The sequence below is a fragment of the Rhea pennata genome, chromosome 3 (assembly GCF_028389875.1).
Source record: "Rhea pennata isolate bPtePen1 chromosome 3, bPtePen1.pri, whole genome shotgun sequence".
NCBI classification, from domain to species: Eukaryota; Metazoa; Chordata; class Aves; order Rheiformes; family Rheidae; genus Rhea; species Rhea pennata.
In genome coordinates, this window is record NC_084665.1 from 112,832,390 (window position 1) to 112,851,012 (window position 18,623).

Genomic DNA, 18,623 nt, shown 5'->3' on the forward strand with positions numbered 1-18,623 from the left:
GCTGGGACATGAACAAGTGCTAAATTAATTTTTCAGATTCTCTTTCTGAGAGGAATTACAATGAAGTAGTGTAGTCTACAGACCTCAGACTTCTTTGATCTTTCTCAGTCTTGCTTTCATTGTCCTATAAAGGTTATGCCATTCTGCCTAGCTCCAACAGATGACCAGATAGACATTTCAACAGTCTTAAATAGCCTTGACTTTGAGGTGTTATTGTCACTATGTGAAGTTTGTGACCATTGTGTATGAATTTACGTACTGAAGTCTGTATAATTCTTATGCAAGTGGTGACTATTTTGGCTCCACCATTGGTTGCCTTCTCTCATTTACTAATGAATTCTTTGTCTTTTAAAGTGTATTGCCTGGCTTTTATATTACTCAGACCTTTCTTGGTAAGGAAATAATGGAAGCAGTTGGCTTTCATTGCTACTGGGAGTGTGGCTCCTCTAAGTTTACCTGTAATTTTCTGTGATATTGGTGTTAATTTACACAAAAGATGTGGTGAGCACACATCTGCTTTTTGCAGACTGAAAAATGGAATAATAAATACAACGATAAATAGATTTATCATTCATGTTGTTTTGTTACAATTAAAAACACAAATGCAATGTTTTGTATGCATTATATATTTGCAGGTTTAGATATAAGCACTTACTTGCAGAGCATGAGTAGTAATGTAATTATTTTTAAAGTTTTTGAACACATCAATTAATCAATGGGATGCCAAACAATCCTGGTGTAATTTACTATACAACCCACTGATATTATTCTTATTGCACTGTAATTTCCTTTACTATAACTAATTTCTTTTTCCTTCCTCAAATGCATTTACATTTTGTGACCGAAGTCTAGGAGAGTAAGTGTTACTATGTTTTAATGAAAATACTTGGCATGATTCCCATTCAGATTTCAAGAAACTGGATTTTTCCTCTGAGTTTTTTTCTGGTAGTATGAAAAAAAAAAAGGTTCTTTTTCTTTTGCTATTCTGTTCACTGTATTGAGGGGAAAAAAAGTTATTGAGAAAGAAAATTATTGCAGGACAAATTGGTAATTGCTTACTATCTCCCTGCTGGGAATTAAATCCAGTTGCTTGATTTGATTTGATATTTGCTTGATTCTAAAGATGTATGTATTTTTAATTAAAATGGGCTTCATGTCTGAAAAATAGTATGTAGTTGTTTAATGTTAAGTTTAAAAAAAGCACATAGATATCAGTAGTGAATTTTTTTTTTTGTTGTGACTGTGTATGTTATTTCTTCTTGTACAGAACTTCCTCAAACCTGCTTTGTATTGAAGCTTCTTTTTAAGTGGTCTTTGAAAAATGTTTGTGTGTCTACTTTAGTTATTTTTAAACATTTTTTTTTCCAAACTGTAGAGCTCCCACAAGTTTTGGGGTCAACTTTAGAGTAACACTGTCTTTATTTCTCTCTTTCTTATGTCCTCTCTGTTAAAGACTTAACTACCAGCTTAGTCAAAAGCAAGACAGCTATGCAGTGACTGCCCCTCAGCCAGTGGGAACAACTGTCTATGTTAGTGCACAACTCTGAAAAGTTGAGATCGAAAGTGGCCTTAATCTAGTATTTAGATTTGCTTCTGCTTCCTCTGCAGCATTGGTGGAGCCTACAGTCTATTTACTCCACTGCAAAGTAGAATAAACTTTGTCTTTGTTGACAAAAATTGTGGTAGCTATGCTGAAGGAGAAGCTGCCTCCAGGGGGTTCTGGCAGACCCACCTGCTGGAGACTCCGTGGAGCTATGAATAGGTAAGGTGTGGATCTGAAAAATCCTGGCCATGATACTGTGAAATGCAGGAGAAGCTTGAGTTGTTGTAAAGCTCTAAGAAGGTTCTGGCAGCTTTATGCACAGAGCGATTGGGATGGTCTGAACTATCTGATGCATAGCAGCTGTGGAACTGGCAGAAATTTGCCTTGCATAAATTAAAACACTTTATGTGAAAAGTTCTGTTTTCTTCAAATACTGGGGCTGATAACCAGGTTTTTAGGAACCCTCTTAACAGTAGTCACAAGTCTTCTTTACAAAATAATCTTTACACAGTTCTTCTGTTGTTAACAATGTTATTCAACCTGATTTAGAAGCAAGTCTTTAAAAGACTTTGAAAGAAATTATTTTAAATGTTTTTGTGGTCACAGAAGTGATTCATGCTGCAATGAAATGACTCACCTTTTTGTATATGCCTATCTGCATTTCAAAGCTGATAAAGTGGACAAAGTTCAATTTCTTAGGCTTGTGTACTTCAGTCTATTCTGATCTTTTTGTGATTAAGACATATTTAAAATGACAGTCCTCTGCACCAGATATATCCTATATCCTGCAGTGATCCATTTCCTCCCATAGGTAATGTACATTGTTCCTGCTCTTCTGATGAGGTCATTTGGGTCTGACCTTGTTATCTGTGATTTGTACTCCTGTTTGGAGAATATGCGAACCAAAAATAAGGGAAGATCCTTTTGGGAGCCTGCATATGGAAAAGGCATGCTGAGATTGCCCGGAAGGATGTTAATTGTGATGGAGATTTGTGGTATGGCATCAGGTCTGTTAAGAGCTAGATCAAAATCATGAACTGGCTTTTCAAGAGATATGAAAAAAATATCTGGAAACTAAATTGGACAGTACTGATTTGCACAAAGCCTGAATCGGTGATTTAGAAGTGAAAACCTCCTTGTCCTGTCCTTAATTCCCTTTCATGAAATAGGGTAAAACTTTTTAAAAACACTGTTTGTGGTAATGAATGTGTGGAAATACACGTCATCTTCAGCAGCTTCCTCTCTAGCTGGAGTAAAGCAGGAAGCTTGTATTATTGGCTTGCCAATTTAGGCAAGCATAGCAACTGAACGTAAACAACAGCTGAAGGAAGGTATTTGAAAAGCAGCAGAAAATATTCCACAAAAAGTAGCAGCAAAATCTTAATTAATGGGAATTCTACTATGGGCATGTATTAGAGGTCATCTGAAATCTTTGTGTAATTGAGGATGTGGAAAACAAATTAATTTCCTGTAAGGGCTCTAATCTTTTGGGAATGGAGGTCCTTTACTGAAAGAACACAGAATAATGAGAGGCAGAGTATAAGGCATTGGCAAGATATAAGAGGCATCAGAGCAGATTTTCTTCAGAAGCCAGTAAACATATGCATGTAGTGATTCTTGATCAGTGATGAGAAATCTTTCTGCATGTTACTCTATTTTTGTGCTTGGCATCCAGAATACACAAAACCCAACAATTCGGTATAAGATGACCAGGAAGATTAAAAAACATGCTGGTTTAAATCTGAAGGGATGTTTTGTCAGAAATCAACATTAAATGGTGGTTTTGTAATGTCTTAAAAGGCCTCAGATGGATGTCGTAGCTACCTGGCGCAGCTTCCTAGATGACTCCTGGAGAGACAAAGGAGTGGGCACAAGTTGCTTCTGCCAAAACAGGAGTACCCTGGCAACACCTGCCTTGAACTTGTTTTGGGGTTCTCAGAACCTCTGAGCTCCAGGGTTGTCCTCAGAATGAGCCTGACATCCTGCAGCCTGGAGTTGTGGAGTCTTAAGCGCACTGAACGGGGTTGTAGATGGTGGCTCTTTCCTTGCCATCATGTTTCTGACCTCTCTGTCACTGTAGTTCAGGAAGACCCTGACTTTCATAGCAGAACATGCTGCTGGAGCTTATAAAAGAGCTGCACTCCATCTGAGCTGGTATTCCCTGAGGAAAAACACAGTTCAAGTATCTTCTGGGTTTTCCCCTCTTTGTATCCAAAGCTGTCTCCTATATAGGCTATGTAGGAAGCTAGCTGTAGATAGAGAGAAATGATCTCTAAATTCATTATTCTTGGAGCACTATATATTTTAATTTATCATTGTTACGCTCAGGAAATCCAAATGAATATATCTTGTGTTCATAATACTAGTGTTTGCGACAGTATTACTGTATCATTTTTTAATCAAAAGAGCATTTGTGTCAACTTAGTAAGGTTTTTTTTCTTAGTAATTCTTAAGTTCAAGCTTGGATATTCTCAGATATTCATTTAAATGAGCTGGGTTTTTTTCTTACTGATATTGTCTGCCTTATATCACTGAGGTAGTGGTGTATTGGTGTAGCCAAAATAGTAGAAAAGAAAACAATAAATATTATAAATATTAGTCATTGCTCCTTTATGCATTGAAAAGTCTATCCTGTCATGTAGCTGATGCTAATGCAGTTTATCAGGTTCCTCATTACTAGGTTCTTTTCTTTCTTTCTTTTTTTTTTTAATAAGTTCAACTCTTGCAGTGAGTCTTACTGCTGGGTAGTTCCAAGAGCAGCGAGAATAGTTCAGTTTAATACTTGTTGCTTCTTGCCGCAAAATTATGCTTTGTTCAAGACATTGGACATAGGAAAACTCACTTTTCTTTTAACTTTTTAACTTTCTTTTAACTTACTCTTCCTCCTGAACTGCTTTCAAGAGGTCTATGTTGCTTTCCAAAGACAATAACTTGACTCAGTTTCCACAAGGAAAACCACTTATTTTGATTTACTTATGTAATTTTTTTTTTCAATGAAAGGATGCACTTGGAATTACAGTTAATAATAACCTTTAGTATTTATACACTGCAGTGTTTACATGAGTTGGAAAAAGCATTGTTCAATTAATATTCAGGTTAAAAAATATATAAATGCCAGTGGTAAAGCTGAATAAAAGTAGAGAATTTTGGCAGGAGCTGATGATGGCTACTTCATGAATATTTTTTGTGCCTTGTGAAAGAAGAAATGAATCTTAGCCTCTGTTTGAGGAGGAGAAAATATACTTTGGCACCTCTGATTAGTAACAGGGCAAGAAGAAAAGCTCTGAAACTCATTAATAGGAGAGGTATTTTGGTCAAAAATGTGGAATGCATTACAAATTGCTGCTTCTTATTTCAGGATTCTCAGATCCGGCAGAGTACTGCTTACAGTTTACATCAGCCTCAGGGAAACAAGGAACATGGCACTGAACGAAGCGGTAGTCTATACAAGAAAAGTGATGGGTAAGTACTGCTGGCTTCTACTGGAAAAAATCGAGGTTCCCAGAGCTGAAATAATATAATATTAAATATATTAAAAACTGAGTCACTTCTTATATTTATTTCTCTTTAAACCAGAATCAGAAAAGTGTGGCAGAAAAGGAAGTGCTCAGTTAAAAATGGTTTTCTTACAATTTCCCATGGTACAGTAAGTATTTGTTTACAGTATTTTATGTACATGGTTGCTAATACAAAAAGACAAGCTATGCTGTTCTATATTTATAATTTGGTATTAGCTAAATTCCTGATGCAGCATTTTGAATATGATGGATACATCTTTTTAAGGCAGTCTTTTAAAAATGTATTAAGACATACACAATATCTAAAAATATGTCTTTTTTTTAATGCTGATGATTGTTAATGGAAAAAATGGCTTTTTTAATGAGTCATTTTGTTCATGTAAGCTGTTCATATTTTACCAGACTGGCTAAAAATACAAATACTATCTTCTGTTTGTGAAAAGATTTGGTAGGGGGGGTCCTTTTACACATGACTTCAAACAACTTTTTATATTTAAAACACAGGCTGAAAGAATGCTGAAAGGCTTCCCACTGCAAAATGTGCTGCTATATAATAATTTCTTATGAAGACAGGTTTCTTGGGGAACAGCCTTTGTGGGGGAGAATTAACTCTTGAAAGCAGCTTCTAACAGAAAAAAAAGAGATGGGGAATTAGAAGCCCCTTTTTCTTTGCAACAGGTATTCGAAACATACCAACATGGCCGTGTAACTTTCTATGCTTGGCTTCGAACCCAGCTATTTTTCCTTTTCCTTACCCTTTCTCTTTCTATTTTGCTTTCTCTAAACTTTCTTAAGTTTCTTGAGTCAGAAATCAACTCAGTGACAGTGTTTCCCATTCTTTGTCTAATAAGCAGTCTTGTTTCTTGATCCTGTTATGAACTGTTCTGTTCTTCATCCTGTTTTGCTTGTTGCTAGGACTACAAGTTGACCCTGGCAGCAAAAATGAATCAATCTCTCATTTGTGCATCTAATCACAAGCTGTTGCTTTCTGAATTGACAACCGGGAGTTTAGGAGGAATGTAAAAACAGGCCTGCAAAACATAGTAGCTGCTGTGACTCTGGAATTGTCAACTGGTTTATGCCTGAGTGTATACATATGAGTATATCTTTGTCAGAGAAAAGTCTCTTAGGGTCACCATGTTCTGTAAATGCACTTGGCATTGGACATGCTGCAGCGATATCAGTAGGAGTCTGGCTAGGGCAACTCAGAGCTTGGCAGAGGCTACAAAATCCACTTGTGGAGCAGAATTTTAAAACTTGCTTATACAAGTACACTTACTGAGTTCTATCAAGATACCGTTGTTCTACTCGTTTTATAAGCGGTCTAGCAGATGGTCTGACGTTTTTAGAAGCATTAAGTTCCCACTGAAATCAATGGAGCTTTAGATGGAAATTGGTTGCTAAGATAGATGCTTACATGTGGGTTTAAGTATGTAGGCTTTACAAGTTTGGTCTTTCTCTTTTTATATTACAAAATTAAAATCTTCTCATTTAAACATAAACTTCTGAGAAGTACTTTTTATACTTCCCTAACTTTCTCCCCATGTTTTAATGTCAGTTTTATGCAATAATTCATGCTTGTATTATTGACAGTGCAATGGTATTAATTTCTTAAGAACAGTTATAAATTTCTCAAGAATTTTTCGGGCTGCTCTGAATGTCTTTCCAGACTTTCTAAGCAACAGTATTGATATCCAGGTGTTCTTAAGGTTAATATCTCTTGGCCTCTAAAATTTGATGTGTCATTCTCTGCTCCCAGCTACTTTCCAAAATGAACCATCTCACAGAAGTTCTGTAGTCAGTTTTGTTTGCGTTACCAAATACAACTTTCCAAGTGTCTTGCCTTTAAAGGCTGCGTACCCTTTGTGGATGTGTGTAGCCTCTCAGATTTCTATAAGCCACTATTTTTTTCAGTTAATTTCTTGTACAGCCATCTTCTATCAGTTGCAGATGCTGTATTCTGACTTCAGTTTGCCTGCCAACTGTTCTCCTGATGTTCATGAAGAATATGGTTTGTTTTCTGTCAGTCACTTAGCTGTAAAGCTGAATATATTTGCCGGTATGGGCATATGTGCAGATGCTAGATTTTCAGATATCTAAAAGCTTCAAAGAAATTAGCATTCATAGAGCAATGTGCAAGACAGTGATTGACAGAAAAACAGACATTGCTTCTTTGTGTAATTATTAGCAACTGGAAATTGTCTAACACCTACCTGACTGCAGTTTAGTGTACGTGGATGAATAAACAATGATAGAAGCTGATTGAACCATGTAAATAGGAATTCATAAGTGGTTTCTGCCTCGAGAAATCGTGACAGAGAAACGTTTGAGGGCCTTGTATTCCTTAGAGTTGATTTGTATTTAAAAACTTAAGTGGAATTTGCAGGTTGTCTGCAAAAAGGAACGTAATGAATATCTCTTATCAGGGAATCATGGGTTTTTTTTTTTTTTTGTTCTTTCTTTCTTTACTGCTAGAAACTTTATTCTACCATCAGGATTAACAGCAGAATCTGAAGGCAAAAGAATAAGATTTAATCTTTTGATTCTTAGTAAATCACTGAAATATCTAGAAAAATTGAATGATGAAATTGGCTAACCAGTGTGTTAAATAAGTGAACGTATTTGCTCATACCTCATGTGAAAATCATTTTTTTAGTATGGAACTCCTCAGCATTGTCTAAGAAGCCTAACTTTTCAATTCTTGCAGTTATTCTTTGTTGCCAGAATGTTTGAGGGGATAGAAAGCTACAGTCTTCCAAGAAGGAACATGAGTTGATGCTGAAGCAGGAGGGGGTGGCAGCATGTTTTTCCAGATTGCTAGTGTGTTAAAGTGAATTCCCAAGAATTCTGTAGTAGTCTGATGTTTAATTATCTGATGAGAGAATTGTGCAGGAGAATGAAACCCAGAAATCTCAAGTAAGTATTTTAGTGACTGTTATACGTTTCCTATCATTTTCTACTTCCAGGGTCACCTAATCCTGCCTAAGTCTGGATCTACCTGCAGCCTAGCATGCCTAAAGAATTCAAATAGCCTACTCCTCATCTCCCTTTGTCTTGAGGCTAATAACTTCTGCCCTGAACAGCATCCACCATGTGATGGAAACATGTTATCCACCACATAATAGCGCATATCTGGGGGATGGCTGTTGTTTGGCCATAGGACAGAAACATGAATGTGGTGATATCACCCAAATTCTAAGGTGTTTGTTGTTGTTGTTATTGGTGGTGTTTGTTTTGTTTTGTTCTATTTTAAAAACCCATGTTAGTGTTGACTTTCTTAGGGGGTTGGAAGGTCCTCAGTTGAAAGCTGTAATATATATGGGCACAAACTGAAACACAGACAGTTCTGTCTGAACATAATGAAAATCTTCTTTACTGTGAGGGTGACTGGGTACTGGACAGAGAGTTGCTCAGAGAGGTTGTGGAGTCTCCATCCATAGAGATATTCAAAAGCCTTCTGGAAACCGTCCTGGGCAACGTGCTCTAGGTGGCCCTGCTTGAGCAGGGTGATTGGACTAGATGATCTCCAGAGAACCTCACCTATTCTGTGATTGAGTTGATTCCAGAATCAGCAGATTGGCCCAGGATGTGTTTTAAGTTGTAGCAGCCACCTCCTGAAGTTCTCAGGTCAGGACACAGAATTCTTGTACCCCATTCTCCAGTTCAGAGAGAAGAGCTGTGTGTGTATATTGGTATTTTAGATCTCTCTGAAACATTCTGGTGGGCCCACTTACAGTTATACATTTCGTATGTTATAGAAAATGTATTAAGTACTGGAAAGTACCTAAATGACACAAACCTGTAGCCAAAGAACTGCCCAGAGGCAGCCTACTGTGAAAGGACAAAATAAAGCAAGGCAAAATATAAACTACTTGGTAAATAAGCCCCTGGACAACTAATGTACCTTTCTCAGAGGTTTTGTGAGACAGTAAAAATTGAAATAAATTCAGTTTAAAAAAGAATCCCCTTGCTGGGACTACAAAAAGTCCCTAGGACACCCAGCAAGTGTTCTGCAGGTTTGCTGTTTGAAAGCATGCATGATGTTACGTTTTGTTTGCTGGTTTTGCTGGGTAAAGCTAGAGCTATTTTTCAGGAATGCCAGGCTTCTTTTTTAACACGGGAAATCGTATGTAGTTGCTTCCCTTCTTCTTCTATTTCTCCATGGTTTTGATCCTTTACTGGCCTTCAAATATAATGAAATCAGTATTATTTTCTGGCCAACTCCATCTTTTTATTCAGATTTTTTTGAAGAAATCTGTACTCTTCCTTAGTAGATTTGTTCTTCCTTCTTTTTTTTCTTTTTTAAGTATTCTTCTTTTTTTAATTCATTGATTGATTTAGAAAAAAATGAGATCCAAATTTCTTAAGATTCATTGCAAGTTGATAACATGCTATAACATGTTTAGATCTTATTTAATAGCTTCATATATTAAAATGATTTGGATTGCTATAATAAGCATGGTAATGTGTTTTTGTATACTTCTATTTTTATAGTAATACTTTCCTAATTATTTAAACAAATTATTATAAGTTCTAATTATTCTTAAAAAAAAATAATAAAAAAGAAGAGTGAAGCTATTTTTCCATTGTAGCAAGTACAAGCAATTCCTCAAGTCAGGGTAACAAACATAACATCTTTGTAGGCCCTACCTCAGATCTGGAGGACAGGCAAGTTAATTAGTGCAGAGTTGCTGTTTAAACAGCCTTTGTAGACTATATGAGACTTTTTAAAATGAAATTTGCATGTGCATTTTGCTTTTATTAAAACATTACCACTTTTTATCCAATAAGGAGCTGAAATAGGTGAGAGGGACTTGACTAGCAAGTATGTATCATTATAATATCTAGTGTAACTACATTTTTGATAATGAACTGTATCTGTTTAGTTTTACGTGTGTTTGTTATAAGACTTCTCTGTGCAGACTTTTTTTTCAGTGTGTAACTTTACTGATTTAAAAAAATAGAATTTGTTCTAAACTGGTTATCTAGGCTCTCTTTAAAGGCATTAGCAAAAGTCAGCTTGGTGGTATGAAACATTTTCTGAGAGTCTCTCTCCCTTTTTTTACTGATTGTTGAAAACCTAGGTAACTACTAAACTAAAATGTCTAAATTTTACAGGGCTAAACTTAGGTAAAAGAAATCTATCTCTCTGTTATACATGATTCCTACTGATAAGTGTTACTGGTAAGTTGATTCTAGTGGTAATAATTGAGGTGATGCTAGCACTTTGCCTCTTTCAAATTTTTAGTGTTTATCCGGTTAATGGTGTGGTGAACAAAACAGCCTAACATAAAAAAATAAAGTTTGCAAACCAAGGATCCAGAAGAAAATATAAATTAGTTTAGCTACCTTGCATATTGAAGTACCAGCCATTTTAAAGTCTTAGTGGCCATAGTCAGATGTTAGCATGTCTTAGACTGGAGGGCTCAGTCAGTGTGCAGTATACTAAAATTTGTATTTTTTATCTTCAAATAGGCTAACCGGCCTCCAGCAAAGCTCAATCTGTTAACCTGCCAAGTGAAAACAAACCCAGAGGAGAAAAAGTGTTTTGACCTCATATCACGTAGGTTTGTTGTTTAGGTCTTTTTACTTGCAGTAACATCTTAGATTTTTGTATTATTTCTGAAGATGTATCAATAATCCAGTTACACACTTTATCATGTGTAGAATGTTTACCTTCCTAAAATGTTCTTCTCAGGGCAAATTGTCTTTCCTTTCCTTTCTTTCTTTCTTTCTTTCTTTCTTTCTTTCACATAATGCAATTTATTGTACCTGCTTGTTTTTAAAACTGCTTGTTGTAAAGGTGTGTTTACTGCTTCATTCTATATCATCTTATGCCATCTTACAATGCAGTGACAATCTTTTTGTTGTGATATTGCTCTTTATCTTATGGAGGTCATAGCTGATCCTCTTGGAAAGTTATGGCTTTCATATAGGACCAGAAGAAGGATTTAAACCATGATAAAATTTCTCAAAATTGCAGCATGTTAGTTGCTATGTAATTTTGAAGGCAATACTAAAGCATTTTTAGCTTTGTTATCCCAGAATAGATGTAAAGGGGAGATAAGGAGCCTACAAATTTAAAAGATCAAAATTGAATAATTTAAGATTTTGCTTTGGAACTGAATAGGATAATATGAGATTGCATAGTGAAATGTTTATTTTATGTTATTACTGGGACAGTTTAGTATTGTATTTATGGACTTGACAGAAATGCAGTGCTAATATATATGTATAATAAATTATTTGAGGAGAAGAGTATAATGCTGTTCCTCATTTATTTATTTGTCGGTACGTAAAGTAAACTCCTATTTGAAAGTATAAGATACGCTGCTTATGTTAATAGACTAGTACTCATATACCTGGTACAACCTTTCAATTTCTTCTCTGTGCCAAATTAATGTGATTAGTTTGTTTTAGTTTTATCATAAATAGCACAAATAATGCAAACAGTATCATAAAACAGTTTTGGGGAGGACACTGGAGAGGGGGAAGTGAAGGCAAACACACATTCACAGCTAATACTGACATAGATTTGTGAGACTCTCTTTTACTTCAGAGAGACTTGAACAATGAATTAAAAATAGAGCAAGTATGTTTATTGTCTTCCTGAAGTTTTCTTTTAATTACTATCTAATTGCTAATCCTTAAGTCATATTTTTTCCTTTGCATACCCTTTCATTATCTTACACTACTCTGTATCTGCTAGTCCTGTCTCTAGGTCATGGCAATGCTGGGCTATTTTATGATAGTCTTTAATATAGTAGACTCTATATAGCCATTTGCCCTGAAATTTAAAGATGCAAGTTAAGCCCTGATTACTATAGTGTGGGTAGACTAAATTTTATTAGTGAGTAGGGCTTGGTTTTATTGTCCATACAAATTTGATCACAAGACCGGGAACTTCATTCATGCTATAAATTTTATCCTCAAATTTGGAGAAAATTGCTGGGTCTTACCGTGATAAAAATTTGAGAATCATACTTACTTGTTCTGATTTAGCCTACTCTCACTATTAAAATTCTGCTGATTTCTTATTATATGGGAATAAAGTTTCTGAAATAGAATAATTTGCTTGATACTTGAGATAAATTTGCTCTCTCTCAAATCATTCCTTTCATTCTCTGTCTTACTTTTCTGCTTCTTGAAGATGCATATATTCTCTTTCCTTTCCAAAACTTAATGCAGTATTTTCCTGAGTTTCAAAACATTCACTGAACACACTGAACATAATCCTGACTTACTAATGCTTCCGTGGAAGAAAAAAAAAAGAATTGCCTTTTAAATCATTTCTACTTGCTTTGTCTTAGTTTAGAAAACAGAAAAATATTTTTATTTTGAGGAAATAAACTCAGCTTTAGTTAGACACAGTTTATTTTCCTCTCCTCTCCTTAAAATGGATGTGTGTTTACCATAGATTTGATCCAAAACTTCCCCCCGTCCCATCTCATTTGTCTGAAACTTGCATATCCTTACTTACTCGATTTTTGCTTGTTCGTATCACTGCTTTGACTAAACCACATTCTCAAGCAAGTTGTCATCCGTATTTACTTTTATGTTTTCTTTCTCTGTTCCGAGTTACATTTTGCCCAATATCAGCTTATCAGAGCATTGCAGTTTGACCTATCATGTATCTGACAAAGAATAATCAGCCTACTGCTCTCCAGATCATTCTTTCAGTTTATTTTACAACAGAGTTTAAAAACATTCTTTGTTTTTAAAAACTCTGCAAACTGCTGTATCTTGGCAAGGTATATTCTCTTGTTCCTTATCTAGCACTTCCCTTTCTGTCCTTTCCTGTGTTTTCACTCTCTTTTAACTTTTTCATGTTTGAAACTGCCATTTGATACTTTTTTTGTGATAATAATTTTAAGACTTTAGGAAATTTCATACTAGAATATCTTTCTGCCTCTAGCTTTACCTCCGTTCTTCTCATCAACTACCCTTGTTTTAAACGCAGAAAAAGTCACCAAGCTATATCATACATTACTTCATTCGAAGACTTAAAATGTATTATGCTTGTTTAATTATGACACTTTAACAATGCTTGTGAATATGAAAGTACTAGTAAGCTGAGGGTTTTTTTTATACTTGATTTAGTTGAAACAGGGTTTATCTTGGTTGTAATCTTGACTTTGTATCTGAGAAGTCAATTTTGCCATTTTTTTAAAGTAGTGTGGTATAAAAATTCATCTGGAAGCTTGAAATCTTATGTACATAGAAAAACATGAACTCTGTTTCGAATATGCTCCACTCAAAAGAAAAAAGCAAATCTTTAGACTTGTGATTGCTGCAGATGTATCTAGAACATCAAAAAAAAATTCTGAGCTCTGCTGCTGCTTCAGTAATAGAGGCAGGCACAGCACTTACAGGAAAACGGTATCTGCTTAAAAACCAATAAGTCACCTGTGCAAAATGAGAGAACTGTGGGCTTGAGAGTGTGAGGTATAAACACAGATGAAATGTATGTAGCATAAACGAAACTCTCTAAACAGACTTCCTTTGCTTGTCAGCTTTCCAGCGATAAGGCTAGAGACCTCAGGACTTGCATGTCAATAAATTTCAGACTTTTCTGAAAGATTTCTGTATAATCAAATTTTTAATCTGTATATGAATTTATTGTGCAGATGACAGAACTTACCACTTTCAAGCAGAAGATGAACAGGAATGTCAAATGTGAGTTACTTTGCTAACATTATTTCTGATATTGGTGCTCTGCTAAGACATACCTTAAACTTTAGAAGTGCCTAAACGTTTAATAGCAAAATATTACTGCCATTTTAGATGGACTTCTGTGCTACAAAACAGCAAAGAGGAAGCTTTAAATAATGCATTCAAAGGAGATGATAACACAGGAGAAAATAATATTGTCCAGGAACTGACAAAAGAAATTATATCTGAAGTCCAGAGGATGACTGGAAATGATGTGTGTTGTGACTGTGGAGCACAAGGTGACTCAATTAAGTGTATTTCTAATTGGTAAAAATTCTGTGTCTCATGAGAGTGTCTAAGCCGATATTTTATACTTTCACTTTTACTCCTTATCTCATAAGGATTATACACATAATAGAATATGCTAACAATTTAATTGCACTACTTTACTGAGATTGATTTGCTCTATGCGTACTGTCAGTGGGGAGAAAAGTTACTAGCTTTTGCTAGTTTTTTTTCTCCCGGGTGTTTTGCTAATTGTAACTTTTGCTGACATAAATCAATTAAACTTTTATTAGCAAACTCACACGAGGTAAAACTAGTAGGTAAAACTGGGCAGCAGTAAGATACTTCAACATTTTCCTGGTACCTTTCATGTTTTGTTTTCACCTTTTATCTTTGAATTTGAGACCTAGCCAGGGAATAGGTCTAAGGTAGTGCTCTTTGGAAAAGGATATGTCTGCTGACTGTGGTTTGCAGAGTTTGTTTGCAGGGTTGACTGCTGATCAGTGAAGTTCTACTTTAATCCTATTTAATTATTTTTTAATTCCTGCTGTTTCCTGTGTTCTTTTATGTTACACAGTCAATGCAGAACTTAATTTTTTGATCTGATGCTATAGCTGAAAATATTAGATCTGAAACTGTCTGCATTTTGTAAATCAATAGTAACTTTAAATAATAAATATTTATACTATAATATTATATATAATAAAACTGTGAGAAGAGTCAATACTACTGCCTTTGAAAAACAACGTTCTAAATAGCTAGCTCCAAATTTCTATCAAATGAACAAATTTCTAAGATGTCTAAATCTTGAGAAAATTGACTGGAAGATGAGGGACAGTTGAATAAGAATCCATTAATAATGTGGTTATGTATGTGTACTTCATAATCACTGTTGCTTCCCTTAGTCTAAAGTCTATAGCTGAAATATAAAAAACTGTAGGCATTGTTGTTTCAGTTTATATTGCACCTGTATGTCCTGATTGAGAATGTGACACCATTATATTGGTGTTTGAAAGCGGTTCTTGAAAGCAATGGGACAAATGACAAACTCAATCTCAAGTGAGAAGCTCGTTTTGGGGTAGATGTGCTGTTATTTGAAAAAAAAAAAGAATAAATAAATAAATAAATAAATAAATAAATTTGCATTTTGACTTCTTTACCATAAAAAGATTCTGTTTGTGTTTCCCAGCAGAGTAAATGTAAAGGCATAAGTACTAAAATCCTAATAATTTGTGTACAGGAATCTTATTTCTACAGAATTTCAATATTAATGTATTTTCTAGAATTAAATCATTACCTGAATAAATTGTAATTCTATGGGCACTTTCTGTTTCAGATCCTACCTGGCTTTCAACAAATTTGGGAATTCTGACTTGTATTGAATGCTCAGGAATCCATAGAGAACTTGGTGTTCACTATTCCAGAATGCAATCACTGACGTTAGATGTGCTGGGAACATCTGAACTTTTGGTAATGAAATTGCTTTCATTAATTTAAAATAATGCTATAAAATATTTCTACCGGAAAATTGTAAATTGTTCCAGTCTTGAAAGTTGCCTCTGGATAAACACAATTAAGAGAGCTTCATTCCTTAAATTCTAAGGAATCTCTTGAAATATAATGTCTTACTGTAAATTTTGCCTGATCTTAGAATTCATACTAGTAAGTGTTACATACTTTTTAAGTGTGAAAGGCTTTTATTCTAGGTTGCTTTTTAAAAGAACACAACTGCTTGACATATAAATGTGCCTTTTTAATCTAAAAAGTGAAGAATTTCACAACTATTTATCCTATACATTATTTAGCATTTTTCAGGAAAGCTTTAATCCACAAAATAAGAAAAATTATTAGGCAACTGTATACAAAAAAATTACAACATATCAGTTGCTCTGTGACAGTTCATATGTATGTTCTTACCCAACACAAAGATTTCTACATTTATTTTATAAACTGGTAGTTTGTGGATTATCTTGCAGTTACTTGTTTGTATGCCAAATCCCGTCTGAAAACTGAGGTCCAAAAAGGTACCTATGCTATGACATTCATGATCAATAATATAGTAGCAAAACTAGGAATTAGAATCCAGAAATCCCAACAACCATTTTGCCTTCTCCTCTTGCTAATGCATTTGTAGCCAGGAATTGAACATTTTTTTGGAGGGGGTTGTGATTTTTTTTTTTTTTTTTTTAACAGCTTGCAAAGAATATCGGGAATGCCGGATTCAATGAGATTATGGAATTCTGTCTGCCAGTTGATGAGATGGTCAAACCTAATCCAAGCAGTGATATGTAAGTAAAGAGCAACTACTTCTGAGAAAGGCAGGCATTTAATTTGTCATTACTAATGGGTTGTGCCATCATGGCTGGTACCAACATACCATGGAAGACATATAATGCCTTATAGCTGAGAAATTAACCTTTTTTTTTTTCTGATGGTTTGCATGTCTGCTTTATTGAACTTTATCTGATGGTAACTTTCCTAATATTCAGGATTATGTTACCAGTTTTGTATCTCATAAATTGCAAGACAAGAACAAATTAAGGCTGCCTTGGTGAGAATTTTAAAGACCTAAGGGCGTGAACATGGGGATTAAAACTAAAGTTATTTCTTTGTTCTATTTAAACACAAAATAGATACTAGAATAAGATACACACTTTATCTGAAAGATAGTGAACATTCATAACACTCATACTTTCTAGAGACTGCACCTAGGACTTCAGTCCATAATTACATGGAATAAACAGGGAATGTTTGATGGAGTGCATTCCCCAAGATCTCTGAATTGTGATGGCAGGGATATAGGACAGGGCCAAGGAGGCAGCTGTCCTTGCTATTTCCTCAAGAGCTAGCATATAATGCAGAAACAAAACCAGAAGAATTGGCTTTGCACGAAGCTGATTTTGTTATCCAGACTCTCACCATTCTGACAGAGCCAATGTTAAACCGTTCAGTATAAATAATTTTACTACTACTACTACAGAATATTAATATTAATACTAACATCAATAATAATAATCACACAGGATGCCAAATCAATAGCATAAAAATTAAAAGAATTTTTTAAAGTCATCTGCTTTGGTATGTGTCTGTATATCATATTTGTTGTTCTTTATTAAATGATAACCTAAATGCAGACGCTTTTCAAAAACTATAAAGGAAATTATCCTCTATTTTAGGAAGAAGAATTATCCATTGATTCATTCTATTATTGTTGTTCAATCTCTTATAGTCTATGATCTATTATTGCCCTTTATTGTTGTATACAGATGATAAAGTATAGCTTTGTTGCATGTCCTTTGTGCAGTGCTGTGTAAATTTAAAGAGTGTGTGAGGAGTTACACCTCTGAGAAGCATGCAAGCTCCTGTCTTGCTGTGATGGAAAGAGGAATAGTCATTAGTTATTCGTGGGTATTAACAGCAGAGTGGTGACTCATATCCTAATTCAAATGTGCTGAGTGATAGTTTTCACCTCAGTGTCAAGGTGAAACTAAAAACTGCGTCCTCCCCACTTGTTACAGTTGTGGTGAATAGTTGCTTCGCAGAACATACTGCTGTGAATACAGATGCAAGGCCTGCATAGTCTGCACAAAGGTATAAGGCAGATTCTTATATCCCATGCCTCTCCCTTTTCAGCATGTGTACAAGTCAGGTAAATATAAATCTGTAAGGCTGATGCTAGCAAAACAGGATTATGAAGCTTTGATTTATTATCTGTGCATAAAACTGTGTAGTCGTTGAGATCAACTTCACACTACAGTTGAGAGCGGAGAATTTAGGGTCTGTGTTTACAAGGATATTGGAGATCTGATTCATCTTCTGAAGTTGTATTTCATACTGAAAATATGGGACTGCATGTCTTTTGGGTATATTTAAAAAGAAAGATTACCATAATGACTGAGAAATACAATCTTTCCCAGATTTTATTCCAAATGACTTGCATGTATAGCATGGACATTTGACTGTGTATAACCTGCTAAAATTGTAAAAGTAAATGATATTCAATTTCAGGAATGCAAGAAAAGATTATATTACTGCAAAGTATATTGAGAGAAAATATGCAAGGAAAAAGCATGCTGACAATGCAGCTAAATTGCATGCTCTTTGTGAAGCAGTCAAATCGAGAGATATTCTTGGATTAGTCCAAGTATATGCTGATGGTGTGGACCTCACAGAAAAAATTCCACTAGCCAATGGCCACGTAAGTGTGATGAATTTTTTTAGGCAAGTTGTTATAAGCGCAATATGGTTTCATTATTTAAAAAATACTTCTTTCTTTGATTGGAGGATAAGATTTGAAGTATTGTTTTGAATATTTGTTCTTCTAATGATGTAATTTAACAGTAACAAAAGATGATATTAAATAATTTAAACTGAAATTGTTTCCAAACACTATTACATTTAAAAATTACTAAAATTAAATATTAAATGATTCAGTAATCAAATTGCTTTTAAACCATTTGTTTAGAATCGAATCAGTAAGGTTGGAAGGGACCTCTGGAGATCATCTAGCTCAACCTCCCTGCTCAGCAGGGTCACCTAGAGCATGGGAGACAGGGTTGCATCCAGGCGGGCCTTGAAGATCTCCAGAGAAGGAGACTCCACCACCTCTCTGGGCAACCTGTGCC

The 18,623-nt window shown here is 35.0% G+C and overlaps 1 protein-coding gene across 2 annotated transcripts in view; it reads left to right on the forward strand.

Moving 5' to 3' along the window:
* The window catches only part of ASAP2 (ArfGAP with SH3 domain, ankyrin repeat and PH domain 2), an 87,816-nt gene that overhangs the window by 51,533 nt on the left and 17,660 nt on the right, over positions 1–18,623 (forward strand). For both annotated transcript variants that reach the window (XM_062573013.1, XM_062573014.1), the window contains exons 10-17: positions 4,902–5,005; positions 5,120–5,189; positions 10,537–10,624; positions 13,689–13,737; positions 13,846–14,012; positions 15,335–15,468; positions 16,192–16,286; positions 18,007–18,196. In XM_062573013.1, coding sequence (XP_062428997.1) covers positions 4,902–5,005; positions 5,120–5,189; positions 10,537–10,624; positions 13,689–13,737; positions 13,846–14,012; positions 15,335–15,468; positions 16,192–16,286; positions 18,007–18,196 — 897 coding nt within the window. The remainder of the gene's footprint in view (positions 1–4,901; positions 5,006–5,119; positions 5,190–10,536; positions 10,625–13,688; positions 13,738–13,845; positions 14,013–15,334; positions 15,469–16,191; positions 16,287–18,006; positions 18,197–18,623) is intronic.